Source organism: Pteropus medius, unplaced genomic scaffold (assembly GCF_902729225.1).
Source record: "Pteropus medius unplaced genomic scaffold, Ma_sr-lr_union100, whole genome shotgun sequence".
Taxonomy (NCBI): Eukaryota; Metazoa; Chordata; class Mammalia; order Chiroptera; family Pteropodidae; genus Pteropus; species Pteropus medius.
Window position 1 is genome coordinate 26,780,363 of NW_024351730.1, and position 19,333 is coordinate 26,799,695.

The 19,333-nt window shown below is 36.3% G+C and overlaps 1 protein-coding gene across 1 annotated transcript; it reads right to left on the minus strand.

Annotated features, from left to right (window-relative positions):
- Positions 1-13,456: 13,456 nt before the first annotated feature.
- NAA11 (N-alpha-acetyltransferase 11, NatA catalytic subunit) lies at positions 13,457-14,612 on the minus strand. The gene has a single exon (XM_039844968.1). It carries the CDS (start codon positions 14,147-14,149, stop codon positions 13,457-13,459), a length of 693 nt encoding a protein of 230 aa, XP_039700902.1. The 5' UTR covers positions 14,150-14,612.
- Positions 14,613-19,333: the final 4,721 nt, after the last annotated feature.

The window sequence follows — 19,333 nt, forward strand, 5'->3', positions numbered from 1 at the left end:
TATCCTACTAATCAGAGATTCATTTGAATTAAATGTATTCTTTGGAGGAGCAAACCAGCCAGTCATTAATAATTTAGTGTGAATTTAAAAAAAATACTCATTATCAGCTATGATGTAGGATATCTATCAATCTATCTATCTATCATCTATCTATCTATCTATCTATCTATCTATCTATCTATCTATCTATCATCTATCAGAAGTAGGGACATAGGAGAAAAGACATAGAAAAAGTGATATGAGCATGGGTTATTTTGAAGCAATTCTGGTCTAGGTGAGGGGTGTGCAACTTAAGCTAGAAAACAATAATACTGGATATCAGGGATGAAAGAAGAATTCAGGGTGAAAAAGTGAAAATTAATTTATGCTCTTGGCTTAGTCTAGCTCTGTCTGACATAAGACGATATGTACCATGTTCTGGAAAAGGTTTATAATTTATAAAGCTTTGAATTCTCAGGGATAAGCCATAAATTACAGGGTGATTCTAAAAGCTTTACATTCTAAGATAAGCCACTATTATGATTTTTCCTCATCAAAGATAGGAGCTTCTATTTTTTTCGTAAAACTGACCCAAAGGTTTTCCAATTAGAATTGTACTAGTATACAAAAATTTAAACTGTAAATACAGCCTTCTTTACTCAGAGTGACAAATTATTCTGAAACGACTCCCTTTCATTGTGCAAATAAAATTCCAATCAGTAATAAAAAAAATTACCCATACTTTTTTTTGGACAAGCATGAGAGGACATAAAACAAATTTCATAAACAATCTTTGGCTTTCTAACAACTAACAATTTCCTCTATTATTATACAGTCACTCTTAAACTAATTTTCTAACTCTGAATTTCTGTCATCAGCTGACAAATCACTATTTCAGGTTATTTTATAGTGCTGTTAGCTTGTGAAGGGTTTAGTTTTGATAGCGTTGCCATCCTTATAAAACAGGGTATGTGTGATTATTTAAGTATTTCCAAAGCAAATACCTTGGAGTATAACCCTAGGTATGACCTTGAATGTATGAGTTTAACTAAGCAATACTACTACCCACTAACTTAAAGCAGTTGAGACAAAGAAACTAATTAGGCACACAAAAACTGTGACGTTTCAGCCTTAAATGCTTATTGGATATAAACTAATCTACCCCCACCCCCGCCCCAGACCCCATCTCTCCCCATCATAAGAGAATAAAAATAAAGGGCATGCATGAAGTGTTGGAATATATACATCATAGATCATTGCTTTTCATACTGAGGAGTACAAGGGATACGCAGGCATGAGTAATTTTAAGAGATGCGGAATCTGTATCAACTTCCATATGTACATTTTCCTATACTGATCTGCCTCCAAGCACATCAGTAGTGTTGGTTCTCCCTTCCCTATTCCTTAACACTAATTTTTCTGCCACTTTACAAAAGAAAAGTCATACCTCTCATCCACCAGGAATCTGACTAAGTAGGGCACATTGTTCCAGACATAAAAATGTCTTTCTTGGATGCCAAAGGAGCAAATAAATTTTTTTTTTCCTAGAAGCCTCCCATATTATATGAGGGACTTCATAATTCTTCAAAATTCTTTATAACATCTATCAGTTAATAGTAAAATTTTAACTTTTGTACCTGCTTTCAGTAATAAAAGTAGGGACTTAATACTTTGCTTAGGGCTCTGGTGATGGAAAAATCAACCAGATGCTTGCCCTAATGTACTACCATAGTTTACTAAAATTTTTGAGTATTTGAAAACTTTGGTCATTTTTTTAAAAAATCTTTTACTCAAAACCATGCAAACAGGAGAACAAGTACAGTTTAATTACATGAATAATCTTATTACATATGAATGCTTTGGTCATAGAGAGCAAGAGATAAACAACTTTTATTACACTTCTTTTCTTTTTAAAGGAATATATAGTTGATTTGCTACATTTACAGAAATTCACTCCCTTCTTCATACTTCATCCTTTAAATATTCACACATTTGCACACATTCCTCATTGCCAAAACATTTTGTTTTCTGGACAGCAAGGGAGAAAAAAGAAAATGACTTATTCTGTACCAGTTTGGGGATGAAAATCTCTGAAAGTAAAAATGTTAGCAATAACATGTACACATCTTATGAATTACAAGGCATTTTTTTTCTTACACTACCTCATTACACAATGAAGTTGCATTTATCTCTTTTATAAATGAAAACGGACATGCCAGAGGATATCCAGGACTAAAATTTAAGCCTTTGTGATTTCACACTCTATTAAACTATATCTCGTGAAAATTGCTCACCTTGCTAGGGACTGTGTTCTCTAGGTAAGCTTTTATAATATGCAGTTAAGATGACGACCAAACTCCCAAAGGGCAAAATCTATCTTAATTTTGGTTAGGAAAGCAATGTATGTTTTATAATGAAAGGACTTTTTCCCCAGAAATTCACAAATTTAATTCCTATGGCCACATAAGGAAACATGGTGTTAAAATAACCCTGCAAGTGTGCCTCCAAGAAATGATCTAAGATTTCAAAGCATTCGTGTCCAGAAAAAAAGTGTAAAGAAGGACTGTGATAAGTCACTTGGTCTGTTTCACTGGTTTTGGGCTGGTACTGTTAAGTTCTTAGAATGCCCAAATGGTGATAGGATATGAGGAGCTAATGACACATGAGAAGGGCATGTGATTCCAAACTGGCCTGGTATCTGGTTCTTAACCGGACAATGCAATATCTGAGCTTTTTGTTCTGGAAACAAATTAAGAAATTTTCAGCATGATTTATGAGTGTTCTCACTCTTCAAGCTTGTGCTATATACCACTATTGCCAAATTGTAACTGCTTGACTGGAATACAGAAAAAAACAGAAAGATAAAACGAGGTTAACGTGTGCTAGGGAAAGAGGGGACACTGATGTGGGTGAATTGGGGAAAAGAATGGGGGGTTACAAATGACAAAAAAAGAATGTATTAAAAATAACATACATGATATAATCACCTTGTATGAAATATATGTACAATCACATACATATATCGAGTGATCACACTTATGTAAAATTCTATGTGTATATATTTTATTTTTTAATTGACTATTTTTAGAGCAGTTAGGTTTACAAAAAAAAATAAGCAGAAAGTAGTTCCCATATGTTACCTCAACCCTTCCCATGTATGTTTATACAACTTGTTATATCTTTTGAGTATTTTTGCTTCTTTTGACAAATTAATTTAAATCTGGAGGGTATCAACATGAAAAAAACGCCTTGCAAATTACCTTTATGAGGAATTCAATGCCTTGTACTAGTCAGTGATTTTCAGATGGCAGTATGCAAAACAGTCACCTGGAGGTTTGTTAAAAATATAGGACTCTTGATTTTGTAAATTTGAGCTAGAGTCAAAGAAACTGACTTTTAAACATAGCATCTGGGTGATTTTGACACAGTAGGTCCATGAACTATATTTTGAGGAACTCTGGGCTAGAAATTCTTATCCACTGATTAGAAATCTCTCTTGAAAGTGTTCCCCACACCACCTCCACTGTAATAAAGATCTGATGCTACAATTAAAAAAAAAAAAAAAGATTGTGTTCATTTTCAAATGTTGTGTCAAATGTTAACGTGGAAAAAATTCTTAGTGACGGGGGTAATCTATGGACCAGTGAACACAACAAATTCTCATATACCATTCACTTGTTTGGAAGTCAAAAGTGAAGAAATATTATCAAAGCATTCTAATATAATAAAAGATGTAATGTCAATTATTGTTGGTACATTTTTAAACACTGTATATGTTTTTTGTTGTATACATTTTGATGAAATCTATGAGATTTTTATTGAAATTATTAGGCCATTGACCTTATGTGACAAAATTCCAAAGATGAACAGGATTTGTGTGTATATTTTTAAGAAGGGGGTTTTGAACTATTCAGGATCTAATCCAAATCCCCCAAAAGGCTAGTTACAAGTGTGGCGGGACTGCAGTTCCAGGGCTGGAGCTGAGCTTGACCTTACTCAGTCAAAGTGTGGTTCCTAGACCAGCCACATCAGCACTGTCTAGGAACTAGTTAGAAATGCAGACACTTAAGCCCCACCTCAGAACAACTGAAACAAGATCTGCATTTTTAACATGATCCCCCAGATGACTCATCTGCATGTTAAAATTTGACAAAACTTCCTTTCAGCTACTTCAGAGTCCTGATCCTTTCCAAATTTTCCGAGCTTTGGACTAACATGCAGCACTGCTTCCTACTTCTCCCACACATCCACATGCCCCATTATTTTAGATGATTACCTCTTGCCCCTGTTCTTATCTCCAAAAGGGAAAAATCACACAAATTCTAACTAGGTAACGCACAGGTTTCATTGACAAGTTTCTCCCTTTTAGCCAAAGAAACTTTTATCCTGATGATTAATATTTCTGAACAATTTGCTGATAGACCTGAGCCCACATGGTAGTTTCTTTAAAGGGGCGTGGGTCATTTTCTGTAGCTAGAACAAAGGTATTCACTATTAACTATCTTACATGCTGGTTTCAGACTTGCTTTGGCCACTCTAGGACTGTATTTAAGTGAAAAGCAGGCAGTCCATAAAGAAAACAATTCGTCCTGTGTAAAAAGAACAATGTTATTACAAAAAGCAATGTCACAGGCTACCACAATTTCAGTGTTATAGAAAGCTACTGCCGCTGCTAAATCAATGTTATTACCCTGAACCACTTGGGAACATGCTAATTTATACCCAGAGCAATATTAGTATTACTGTTTATTTTACTTTCATTATCTAAATAGGCACAGTCCAAACTAAGTAGGTTGCTACAATTGTACCTTCTCTTGGTATGAGACTGGGGAAAAGGATATTATAGTAACAAAGATAAACAGCCAATACTTTTAGTAAATAACACTGTAAAAGTCAGATTATCATTTCTTATTTTCCAATCACTCCAATTCCTATCATCAAGTTATAGAGACAGTAATGTGCCTGGAGATGAAGAGAAATCATTCAGGTAAGCTGAGGCTACTCCTTCTGTTTCTCCATCTGCTACGCTGTTAACACGAAGACATATTGACAGGGGCTCAAGGAAAACATGGAATATTTCATCAGTAAGATTATGCTACCCTAGAGACAGATGTTACAAAGCTGCAATATTTAAAAATAAAGAGATAAACACATGCTTGAGGGGAAGGAATAAAACCCTTTTAGAGTTGTGAGAAAAAATCAAAAAGAAAAAAAGATGGAAAGATAGATGAGAGGCAGCATGTGTGAGTAGGTCAAGAAAGGTTCTGTGATGGCAGGCCTCAAACTTCCTTGGCTCCCGTGCAGCAGGTCTCGTGTCCAGGTGTTCCATCATGATCCCAGGAGGATATTTGGAAGGTTGTGTTGGCACAGGAAATGGCAAATCCTAACTGTGTAGGAAAGAGACTTTTATATCTGCCTCAGGCAATTATTTACCATTAGGTAGGCATTCTTAGAGTACATTGTAGTAGATCTATAAGAAGTGCTTAGCAGGGCTGATTATGATTACAGAGAACAGATTTATCTCTTGTCCTCAGATGGTTAATGTCAAGGCTTTGACCTAAAACCACATATACCAGTTTTCATAAAAACTTAAACATGAAATGCTATATACTATGGCAATTCACATTCAGTGAATATAAAAATAACATTAAATAATGGTAACTCTAGACTTTTCTGGTGACTTACATTGCAGAGGTCAAAGTATTTTGTTTTCACTTATTTTTACTGGAGAAAAATAGTAAACCAGGATTATAATGGTGGGTTACATAAATATTTACAAATGACATAAGTTGCCATGTATTAAGTTAAAACTTAAGATTTCGAAACAGCAGATTCTCCTTTTTTGCTATAGTTTTCACATTTTTCTAAATAAAATGCAAAGAATGGCAATAGGGAAGTGAAAGGAATTTTGGCTTTGAATTCAAATAGACTTGGGTTCAGATCCTAGATATCTACTTTGCTTTTTTTCAGCTTCAGTTTCCTCATCTATAAAACAGGGATAATACCTACCTCCGAAGGTTGCTGAGAGGATTAAAGATATTATTAATCAAGGTCCTAACACTGTGCCTAAACAATATAGGTACTCAAAAAATGGTAAGTTATGTCATTACAAAAAAACCAAAAGAACAAATTGACACAAGTACATCAGACATTCCAATTTAATTACTGGTTGTCCTTTTCTTAAAATCTCCAAGTTCTGACTGCATAGTAGAAGCCTTTATCACTTTCTCAGACTGGGAAGGAGAATACCTCCTCAAGAAAGGGGACGGTATGACAGAGAATGAGTTCCCAGAACAAGGAAGAGGAAATAGAATACTTCTATCAGAGAGGAAAGGGAGAGGAAGAGGACACACAGTCTGACTTGATGATCCTGACTATACCCTCAAGAAGGAAAACCCAGATAAATAATAAACTAAACTGAAATCAAAGGAACTTCAGGAGTTTACCCTGCTTCTTGTTTGGCATTCTAGGAAGAACCACCTTGAAAGACAACCACATCCAACATAGGACTACTAAAAACAGAATAAAATGGCAGCATGGTGTGAGTAGGTCAAGGAAGGTTCTGTGATGGCAGGCTCTTGTGCAGCAGGCTCTTGTGTCCAGGTATTCTGTCATGATCCCAGGAGGGTATGTAGAAGGTTGTTGCTGAGAGTGAGAAGCCTTTGGGGTCACTGTAAGATGACCTCAGAACAGATGCTGCAGAGCAGACAGGGTAAGCCAGGGCTCACAGGGCAGACGTGGCTGAGACACAAGGACCTGCAATGCTGTTGAGAAGTGGAAAGAGAGCAAGTGAGGAGAGGACTATAGGCTTTGACCACTCTGAAAAAATAAAATACTGGTTTAACAAATGACAGACATTAGCAGAAGATCAAGGTACCAGTATCCAGTTTAGACTAGATATATCTCCATGGAAGCCAATGAGAATTCACATGACAGAACAAAGATCCACACATGGATCTGGGGCTTTCTCCCCTCCATGCTGTGAGGACACATGAACTTTTCCTGAAAAGAAAAAAAAATAAAGAGCCATTTCTGACAGAAAGGGGTGGGAGAAGAACACTCAAAGACAGCTCTACCCTAAAGATCCAATTTTAAACCTAAAGAAACCAAGATACTTTTGTTTGCCATCTTCAAGTCCTATCCCATTCTACTCCACTCAAAAATTTTCTAAAGAAATGAAAGACCTTTTTAGTTCTTGATAAGCTACATGGAATGTATCCAATTCTGTATGTCATATTTTCTTTCTGTGAGGCCTGGGGATGAAACCTAAATACCCATTATGTCTCTTTATTCATAAGTTTAAAGTATCCTAATTATATTAGGTAATAAGTAGTACTTTATATATATTTTCTCTCCTTTTATTTTACTGCATAGGTAATTTGGGAGGTTCCTTCCTTCCTTCATTCATCCAATGAACATTTACTGAGTACCTACCATGAATGAATAAAGTTCTAGGAGTTTAAGATAAATGAGACATGGACCCTCTATCTTTAGTAAGGTAGAACAGTTTGTGTGCTATCGAATGGAATATATGTTAAAGAAAAGCTAGTGGAGTACTGCTGCCCATTACTGAATAACTGCAAAGAAAAGAAAACAAAACTGAACCTTACAACTGTAAAGATGCATTGTCTTTTCCCATCTATCAAATGCATACAGAATAAGACAAAGTTGACTATTATGCACAGAGCAGTTAAAAAGCATTTCTGTACAAAATCATAATTACAGAAAAGTTGGTTTCCAGAATAACAGTAAGTCAAGTTGCAGGACAGTCAGAGAGGCATATAATACAAAATATAATTTTTTAAAAAGTATATTTGCTATAATGAATAAGGAATAAGATGTAGGATATGCAATGAAGAGAAATAGGGAAGAAAGATCACCATCATTATCTTTTCCAATTTGTTGCAAATACTGTTAAGATAGGCATGCAAAATGAGTTATATAAACAACAGAAATTGTATTGCCATTTTAGTTTTCTCAGTAAATATTGCCTGATAATTTTAAGACATTAAATATAAAAAGTCAAATAACATTGCAATAAATGCCCTGGGATAGTTTGCTATTTAAGGGTGTAGAAATTATTCATAAAGTCTTTTTAAAATATGAATATTACAGCCCTAATTTATGAGTTTATAAGTTCAAATATTTACATTACTAGGATTTCTGAAAGGTGGGCAATGGAAGCCTGAGAAATACTTTGTTATCATGACTTTATGAACACAAAACAGAATTTTATGGCTTTGCTTTTTAAAAAAATCCTATGATGATCTGAGGATATTAATCTATAGAGATAATATTATAGAATGTTTTCAGAAAGGCTTTTACTTGAGCTCTATCAACCACTGCCATTCATAGTATTTTTACTATCCTCTCTTCCTTACCTCTTCTACCATAAAGCTCATTAGATTTTGTATACCAGAGCAGAGTACATAATTTAGGAAAAACCTCTCCTTTTATCAGTTACCTCTGACAAATTTGGTATTTCAGGCATCCTAAATGTACAACACACACTGATGGAAAAGTGACATTGTTAGAGATTATAAATAATTCAACAAATGGTATCTATCTGATTAGTATTTCAAAACATATTTTCTCTCTTCCCAACCCCCTCTTTATTTTCTTAGAGAGCAGTTGCATTTGAAATCTATGGTTTCTGGCATATCTAGGGTAAGGTTATACTGGGAATTTACCAGACCTGTCAGTCTCTAACTTTCCTCCATATTTCATTATATCATTCCAGTTATAATTAGTTGTCTGGTAAAATTAAGAACAGTCTATTTCAGTGAATGCTCATGTGAACATTTAACAACTTTTTGTTAGGATGACAGCTTAGCGACAGAAAGAATAAACCAGAAAGGGAGAGTCACTGAAGTAACCTTGGTTAACTCAATATTGCCAGCTCAGTGGAAAATTCTAAGATTTTGCTTTTTTTTTCTTTTTTGTTATTAATCATCAAGCACACATTTCTTGTCAGGAGATAAGCATCAGTTCAATGGCGTTCCTGCTTCAACTAGCATGTTTTGAACTGACCTGTCTTCATGGCTATGGCTCCCTAGAAACTTGGCCATTGATGAGCGTTGATTCAGCTGAATGCTTTGACATTCAGCTTGTCAGTGAAAGCTATTTTAATCATTAAGATGCATCTCCCTTCCAAGACTGCAAACTGTTGCTGCTCATATTCTATCATTTGAATACTGTAGAGAAGAAAAGAACCTGAATGGTTACTATTACTACAAATTATATTAAGAGCTAAAATTACCCGATATTTTAACTGTGCCAGGTATTGTGCTAAACAATTTACAGAGACTGTTTCATTTAATCTTCACCATCATGGAGTCTCACTATCTGATTCTGATCCCTGTTCTCCATCTATGATCTGTATAACAGGTGGCCCTCATGTGTAAAATGGAATAATAGTACCTATTTCAGAAGGATATTATGAGGATTAAATGTCACAACTCATCAACAGACCTTAGAATAGCACTTGTAACAGAGTTCTCAGTATTAGTAGTAAATTTTATTAGCATTTTGTAGATGAAGACACCCAATCTCTTCATCAACTGCCCTAGTCACCATCACTTCTAACTTCAACTCTCCCTCATGCCCAGACCCAAAGGAAGAGAGAAGGGAAAATGAAAAGTGGTTTTCTTTCAGGACTTTTTTTTCTGTAGGTATCTAACTGCACAAGAGGGAGCACCACAATTGTGGCATGGTAACACTTTTTTTTATGTCTTCCTAGTCTTTCTTCACAGTAGCCTTTTCCCATTCAGGCAATTAATATACATACCAGTAAATCCCTGTTGAATGGGATGGAGGTAAGGGATGATAACTGAAGCTTTAGAAGTTTGGGGGATGTTCAGAGTAGAGGGATTTGTACATTTGTACATTGAGATTTATTTCTTCCAGAATTTAATGAGAGGCATAATAAAGTTAGCAAGGTGGCAGAATTTGTTTCCTATGCCCAAGATTGTGCAAGAGCAGAAAATATGTGTGACTAAGCAGACAACCCTAGCTAGTCTTACAGAGTTTTCTGTGCCATATTATGGAGCAGCAGAATGATCTTGTGCCCCTAGCTGGGCACAGAAGCTTAACTTTTCACAGTCTCCAGCATCACAAGGACTGCTTCCCAGTGTGATCACACAACTATGCTGTATGGTTACTGGAACTCATTCCTCTTCCTCCTGGGCACACAGCTAAACTACATTTCCTAGCCTCACCTGCAGTTATTTGGGGAAATGTGACTGCCTTTTAAAACCTATAGAACCCCTATGTGCATTCTCTTCATCTGCCAAGCCGAATGTATATGAACCAGCGGAGGACACACGATTCTAAAAAATGGCAGAATCATTGAATCAGAGATTCCTAACCTGGAATCCATTAAAAGAATTTCAGAGAAGTATGACCTTGGATTTTGAAGAAAAGAAATTCTGTATTTTCACCAACCTCTAACTGAAATTTAGCATTTATTTCAATTATGAATGTAGGCACCAATGCACAGTAGTATTAGCAAAACTTATGACTTTGTCACCAATAAAAATCATGGGAATATTCATGTTATGTTACTGTATGGAGTATCTCAACATATCATTTACACTTAAATTTTCTTGGAAATAACAGTAATTACTAGACCCACTGCTAATTTTTTTTTATTTCATATGCTAATAAAGAAGTACATATATAACAAATTTGTTTTAAAATAGTTTGATAACTATAGTTCAATAAAACTGGTTTCCTTTGTAATCCTATATGATTTTTATGCCTTTTAAAGTTAGTTTTCTGAGGAGGATACTTTAGGCTTCACCAGACTGCCGTAAGAGGCTATGGAACAAAGCAAGTTAAAACCATCTGTTCTAGATGTATTCCTAAATGACTTAATGGAGTAGGGTCCGTCTTTCCTTCTTTCCTCCACATCCCCACCACACAGCTGACCTACATTAGAATGTGGTATGAAAAACGAGCTTTCATTGTGTTAAGTTATTGAGATCTGGGGGTTATTTTTTAGAAGTTAGCCTATGCAGACTAATACCCTTGCTACCAAAATGGCCCAACACATGATGGGGAGCACTAGAGACTTGAAGAAGATCCAGAAGTGAACCGTGAGGACCAAAAGTTAGATGAGACCAATAATGAAGTCTCAGCAAAAATCAGCCTGGAAGGAAAGTGGTGATGCTCAACGCAGGAAACATCTCCTTCAACTTAGACATAAAGTTCAATTATAGTAATATAAAGAAACATTTCAATTATTCCTGAATTTATACATTTGTACACTGAGATTTATAACTGCCACACAATTATTTTCTTATTTATTATTTCTCTTCCCTATGAGGGTGACAATGTTTCTTTCTCATAGCCAATACTAAGTCCTTTTGAATTCATATATGTGTGCACACACACACACACACACACACACACACACACACACATACACACACACACGAGTATGCAATCTCCAATTAGTTCTGTTATACTTAAAATAATCCTCCTCAGCTAGAATTTAACACTAAAAAGAAGCCCTAATAACCACAAAGATGAGATGAGATCAATATTACATAAGTCCTTCCATATAGGAATATGAAAGTTAATTTTTAAAAAGGCTTGCTGGTTTAAATAAAATAGTCTTTTCAAGGCAGTTTTAAATTTGAAAACACTCCTCTCAAGGCAGTTAAGTTTAGTTTAATTTTACCTTCCTCTTTTAGACTGTTCTGTCTTTAACTTAACTTTAGATCAAATGAATCTATCATTATGAAACCTTTGGGTTGTTAAAAGTCAGATGCAAAGACTCCTCTGAGCATGGACTCTTTCTAACCCTCAAAAACTTACAATATCTAAATTTTTGTAACCTATGGAACAATAAGTGAATGAAAAAAGAAAGGTTAGTATGCTATACAGTTTGAGTTTCAGCATTAAAATATGTAAAAAATATAGTTATTCTTAAATGCTACATAATGTAAATATCAGCTCTAAGTCTTATGCCTGGCAAATAAAAAAATTTTTTATGAGTAAATTAATCAAGCAGCATTTATTTTTATTATATGCAATGTCACTCATGACTAGACTTTGTTAAGAGAAAGTTGTTGCCTTTTTCACATGTAAGGGTAAGGTAGACTAGGATCAGAAATTAAAGGTTCTAAATTGACATTACTGGCCCTTGAAATTCTTAAGGTGTTACAAAGTTCCTTGACGGAAGTTGAAAAATCTTTTAAACTGTTTTTTAGTGGCTGCTTAGTGTTAGTGTGTATTGGGAAGTATAACTGTTTTTGTCCTTTAGCTTTTCATTCATGGTAATTTTCACACATTCCAAACAATAAAGAACAGCAAGCATAATGAACTTCCCAAATACCTACTATCCAACTTCAATTATCATATCCTGCCATTCTTATTTTATCTATTTCTCCTTCCCCAACACTTTTTTTCTTTTTTGCTGAGTATTTTAAAGTAAATCCTAAGCACCAAATTATTTCCTCTCTAATTATTTCAGTATGTACCTCTGATGGATAGGGACATTTTAAAATGTAATACTATAATACCAATGAGCTCATCTAACAAGATTATTAACAATTCCTTAACAGCATACAGTCTGTGTTCAAATTTTGCCTGGCTATCTCAAAATGTCTTATATTTGGTTTATTTAAATCAGGATCAAAACAATGTCCACAATGACCGCATTTGGTCGATATATCTCTAAAGTTTGTTTTAATAAATTCCTCCTCCCCTTTTTAAAAATGACATTTATTTGTTGAAGAAACCAGGTTATTTGTTCTGTAGAAATTTGCTTTTTCTGGATTTGACTGTTTGCATTATGGTATAGTTTAACATGTCTGTCTGTATGTATATATAATTTTCTTTTGGCAAAGAATATTTTATAGGTGTTACTGTGCACTTCCTACACTTCCTTTTGCATTAGGAGGCACGGCCAGTGAGGTGATGTGTCCGTGGGGGACATTGTCTGGGTCCTCCTCCATTTAGTAATGTGACACTTGAGCAGTGACTTTAAGTGTTGTCAGTCTGATCTATCATTGTAAAGTGCTCCAACTTTCACCTAATAGTATTAGCTACTTATGACTAGTTGGCTAGATCTATTATTTCATCAGGAGTTGCAAAATGGTGACTTTATAATTCGATAACTGTTTCTGCATTTGTTAGCTGTAATTCTATAAAGAAATTTCTTCCATCAATTATGTGGTACCCTGAAATAAAATTCATACCAAAAAGGTAGGATAAACGCTTGTTATCTTTCACTGAATTTAATCTATTTTTACCATATAAGTTGAAGTCCTGTTAACTTCCTATGTGAACAATGAGTTTCCCCTAACCCAATCTATACCCCTCCCCAAAATCACCAGGTGGTTTTCACTGTGAAACCTAGAAGAACTAGAATGGGATGGGATAGCATGCGATTGGACAGGCCGAGATATGGTGCAGGGGTTTGGGGTAGGAAGAAATTGGGTCAGGGAAGAGAGAATACCTTAAGCACGCTCTAGGAGGTGGAATCTGAGTCTTCTGAGCTGTCCTGGACATCAGTGTTCTCCGTAGATTCGCTGGGTTCCTTGCTGTCACTCCCACTACTGTCAGCGGCCGGGTTCTTTTCTTCCTGACCGGCCTCTTCAGAACCAGGAAGTGTGCTGCCCTGGGTCTCCCGGTTCCCCTCGGAGCCCAGCAGCACATACTCGCCCTTCTTCACCTCCGGCTGCCGTCTCAGCTCATCTGCCATGTGCGAGAGATCCCGCTTCATAGCATAAGCATCTTCCCCATCTGCATAATATTTGGGTTCTACCTCGCTAATCTGAAAGTTGAGGGTGTTAGAATACAGGTGTAAGGCTGCCCGGTTACTCTTCCTGACGTGCAGTGACACATACTTGGCACCAAAGTTCTCTATCATGGCCCGGGAGGCCTGGTCCATCAGCTTCTGGGCCAGGCCGAGGCGCCGGTGTGAACGTTTCACGGCCAGTGAGGTGATGTGTCCGTGGGGGACATCGTCTGGGTCCTCCTCCATTTTGGCCAGGACGTAGCCCACAATCTTCCCGTCCTCGTCCTCGGCGATATAAGAGAGCTGGGGCCAAGAAAGGCCGTGGTAGAAATAATATTTCATCTGGTAGTTCTCGGGAAGGCAAAGGAGGTTGCAGTGTTGCATGTTCATCAGGTCGTCTGGCCCAGCATTGCGGATGTTCATGACGGCGGTGGTCGAAGAGCCGTAACGGAGGAAAACGCTACTGCCAAGCGCAAGGAGGACTGCGTCAGGGTCTTGAGTCCAGGGGGCCAAAGCCGCAGCGCAGGCGGTGCGGTGGCGACCAGGCGGAACGACCGGGAGGCGGAAGGGGCCGTATTAAGATGCGGCTTCCGGAAGTGCGCCACCTAGTCCCAGCCAATGAGGTTTTCATTCACTGTGCGTGTGCGTGCGCAAGGCTTAGGGGTTGGGGACGTGGAGTTCACTAAGCCCTAGTTGGTTTTAAACGTAGTATTTTGTCCGTGCCGTCATTATTGTTTTCTTTGAGTTTTAACTTTTTAATTTGGATACATCTGGATAAATTTTCACTGAATGAAGCCATGTAACCAGAATTTAGATCAAGAACCAGAATATTACATGCACCACAGAAGCCCTCACTCACATCCCTTTCCATTCCCAATACCCCCATGTCCTGAGTAAGAACTAAACTTCTAACCTTCTTTATATAAATGGAATCATAGTGTATATATTCATTTTGTGTCGAGATTTTTCTGCTTAATATTGTTTCAGCTAAGTTGAGAGTTCTTCAAACTCTTGTTGGATTATCCATGGTCTAAGTATATCACTATTTATTCATCCATTCCACCGTTGATGGCAGTTTGTATTATTTTCAGTTTTAGAATAGTATAGGTAGTGCAGCTAAATCTTCTAGAACATATCTTTTGTTGACATACGCATATCTAACTAGGATTAGACTTAGAGTCAGAAGATAAGACCTTCAACTTTCAAAAATACCGCCAAGCAATTTTCAAAAGTGGTTGCTCCACATTCTCATCAACATTTGGTATTTCTCCATCTTTTTCACTTTAGCCGTTCTTGTGTAGGAGTAGTGGTATTACATTGTGATTTTATTTCGCATTTCCCTGACGAATAATGAAAATGAACACCTCTTTACGTGCTTATTAATTTTTATGTTTTTTTAAGAAGTTTTTCTCAAGTCTTTTGTTCATTTTTCTATTGGTTTGTATGTCTTTCTCATTAATGTTTAAGGAGTGTGTGTGTGTGTGTGTGTGTGTGTGTGTGTGTGTGTGTGTGTGTATATTATACATATATATGGATATGTCCATATATATCCCATTTACCATTTACCCAGAGAATACTTGCCAGCAGCACTTGTGGCTGTAGCATTTACCCCGAGATAACGCAGATTACAGTCCTAGCCTTACACTCAAAGTTTGCCACAAAATATCTTGTTTTCATTATTTTCGCATCGCTCTAGTATGTCAATAGTCTTTATGAACAAATGACATCATTCTATTTATAGCATTCTGGTTTCAGTAGTGGTATTTCCATTTATAAAATATAGTAGTTCTCAACCGCTAAAAATGCCAATTCCTAGAAAACATAGCATTCCTACGTGTGATGTTAAATTCATGCTGGCAGCAAGATGTACTTTTTTTCTGAACGGGAAATAGGATGTGCGCGCGCGCACACACACACACGTTCTGGATATGACTCCTTTGTCAAATATATTTGTACAAATAACATTCTACTCTATTGTTTGATTTTTCACTCTCTAAACGGTGATTTTTGACACCAACTAGGAATTTTAATATAGTACAATTTGTCCAGTTTTTAAATTTCATAGTTAATGCTTTTTGTGTCCCATTTAAGAAATCTTTGACTTCAGGGTCACAGAGACATTCTTCTGTGTTTTCTCCTGAAAACATTATGGTCTTATATTTAATGTTTAGATATGAAATCCATTGGAATTTATTTTTGTGTATGTTGTGGATAGAGGCTCAGCTATTTTGTGTGTGTGTGTGGGTGGGTGGGTGGGTATTCTATTTATCTAGCACCATTTACTGAAAAAAATCACTTTCTCCACTATATTGCATTGTTGTCTCTGTCATAAATCATAAGTTGCATTTCTAGATATATTTTAAATTTTTCATGCCATCTAGATAAAGCAAGATTTGTGGTATTTTTTTTATTAATGTCATCTTTTTCTTTATTCTTAAAGTATGATACTATTAAAGTCCAAGAGGTATTGGGTTGGTCCTTGTGTGATCTCCAGTACTTTGAGGGACACAGAACTGAGCTCCTAGGAATGTGAAAGCATCATCTAAAAAAGCTAGCAGCAACTACTGTGTCAAGTTCAAAGGCCCAAGTCAAATCCTGGCCACATTCATGGATGTCTGGTAGGCCTTGGGCTCCAGCTCTTGGGAAAGGATGGAGATGGAAACTGTTTGGAGAGGAAAATTGAGCAAAAGAGGTCCCAGAACCAGAAGGGTCTGGAGGGAGAAGTGGTCTAGGCAAAGGATAGCGATCGTCCTCTCTTTTCTGGTAGTACCTAAGGGCAGAGGAACATGACCCCAGTAAGGGGCCAAAGTAGGTAGTAGCTACTTGGATCCCATAGGGAAAGGGGATACTTCTTTGTTAGTGTGGAGAAGTCACATTTATTAGCATCACTTGCACATAAGCTGACTATTTCTATATCTTATATACAAACTTCCTTTTCAATTTCCTAGCATATCATTACCTGGGGACTCAAACTCCAAAGTTTATTCTATTGTAATTAGGTAGTCTTTTGTCTTATATTATGTTGTACACTAACACATCTAGCATATGTATGCAGCACTCTTTCATATGAGTATACGCACGCCTTTATTAGCTAAAGTAGTCTAGAGACGTGTGATTTGTGAAACAGTTTTAATAGCCACTATTTTTTGTTGTAATTTAACAATTAGATATGTTTTTATTAATATGTTTTTAAGATAAGATTTTAGCTCCTTGATATTTTGATCAACTCTATACATTGGAAGTTATTTCCCAGTATTATTTCCACTCAGAAAATTTTATGTTATACCTCACTTCATGGATATCACTCTTTAAGGTGATATCACTCTAAAAGCCTAATCCTGAAGAATCAGTTGATTCTTCTATAAAGTCCTTCTTTTAAAAAGCATAGGCTACCAAAATTTGAGTACATCATGTTCTTCAATAGGAACATTGTGTCTTTATTGGCTTTCTAGAATAGAGACTTGACAAATGGGACAGATATAACAAATAGACCACCTTAGAAGAACTCAAATTCACATATTAATTATTTATCTATTATTTGTGCTGTTAGCTCTTCTGTTTATCCTTCTCATTCCATGAACCATGAAAGCAAGATAAAGAAGATCCTTGGGCCCAAACAAATTTCAAAAGAAGAGACACCCTATTAACTAGTAAGTTTTGTTTGTTTGTTTTAGGCTATTTAATTTTAAATCTGAAACCTAATCTTAGAGTAAGGCAACAGCAAAAAGAGTTTTCAGACAATCAGTTGGTCCCAGAAAGGGGAAATGGCATTTGTCTGCAGTGTGAGCCAAAGCATTTCCATGCCTAAGTCATTTGGAGAGCAGTATAACAGCTAATGTTATAAGGGAATTGTATGATATGTAACAGATCATCAATAACTGAACAAATAAACATTTTTTTATACCTACTGAGATGATAAATTCTCATTATTTTCTTCATTGTCCATAATCATAAACAACACCAAAAATTATAACTTCAGGCATACGAGTTAGCAAGAACAGGTAGCAAAGAAAAATTTTCTACTTTCTCACGTTACTGCTTGCATATCCTAAACCAACATTTTTTTTTTTCTGGCCATTGACAGGGCATAGATACATAAAACATGAGATTAATAATTTTGAAAACTAAATAGTTTTTGAAGTTAACATTGGATTTGAAAAGTGGGCAGTGGCTATAAGTCATGAAATTCTCCTTGCATTGAAACAGGAGCAAAGAAGCTGGGTTTAATATAAGCCCAGACTTCTCTGTTTTCAGAGAAGTATCAAATTACATATTTTGTTAAGTTAACATTAGAATGTGATTGTGTCTTTAGGAGTGCTGGACTGTGTGGGAAATAACCACAGTCAGGAAGTGCTAACGACCAAAGTGGAGGAAGCCTCACTCAGAATAGCCACTACAAGCAAGGACTGAGTCAGGTTAGAATGGACTCATATAACCATTGGGCCATTCTGTGTTCACACCTAAAACAATTCCTTTTTCCTCAAAGTATAAAAATATATGAGCTTATGATTACCAAGAAGACTTAATGCTGGGGTTCTCTAGAAGGTTTGTTTAAAAAAGGGAAAAGCCTTTTTGGCTTCTGTGACAAAGGTCTTGGCTCTGGGATGTTAGTTCTAATTAGATTCAAAAAAGCTTTAGATTAGAAGCAACTCCAATATGCTATGTAAGCAATAGCTAGCTATATACCCAAGAGAGTGGATGTTTGTGGACTTTGGGTGGGCCTCAGGACTGAGACTTTTTTTTTTATCCAATTAGATGACCTCACTCCTGTTCCTATACATATGTAATGTCCCAAGTAATGAATCTGAGACATGCATTACCATATATTCTTTACAATCTTTATAACAGGCAGTAAGATTTAAGTATTTAATCTTCCAATTAGGGAGTGGCTAACAGAAGGGCAGCAAGTCTTGGACAAGGGCGGAGTTTCCAGTATACAAATGGTTATCTAAATCCCTTTACGAATGTGGGAAAACAAAGAAAATCTTTCATTATAGCCTCAAGGAATTTGGGTCAATGTAAATTCAGGTATGTTCCGCTCTGGAGTTGTATTGGAAAATAAAACAAATTAGAACAAAAATTCACTGCCGTAATATAGTAGTATGTATGAAGCAGGATAGCAAGGAGACAAGTTTGGGAATCACGGAAAAAGAAGGTAATGCTGTATTATGTGCTGCTTGGAGATTTGTTAAATCATGAACATCTCTGCTATGTTTCTTGCATTACCAAATGGATGGAAATGTGAGAGATTATTTTCAAGCTTTTTCTTGAAGTAAACAGATGATTCAGCATTATAATCAGCCTAGAGGGTGGGATGTAAGCAATCATTGTTAAGGATCGTTTTGCCTGTGGGAGAAGAGCCTGGGAAGGCTTCAGAGAGACATAACATTTGCTTTGATTCTTCCTTATATTTTCAGATTTGGCTAGCATATCCTCTATTCTGGGCAGTCTTTGTTATGGCGCGAACAATTCTAAGACCCACGGAGCCAAATGAGATTAATTATGAGCCTTTATTAGCCGGCCGGTGACTGACTGCCATGCAGGGTTTGAGGAGATCAGCCCCGGGGTTTGACAGTGAGGCAGTTATAAAGCCTAGAACAAGCAAGC

What these genes read in the sequence shown, in the direction of transcription:
- NAA11 (XM_039844968.1), bottom strand. Translation starts at nt 14,149, where the DNA reads ATGAACATCCGCAATGCTGGGCCAGACGACCTGATGAACATGCAACAC.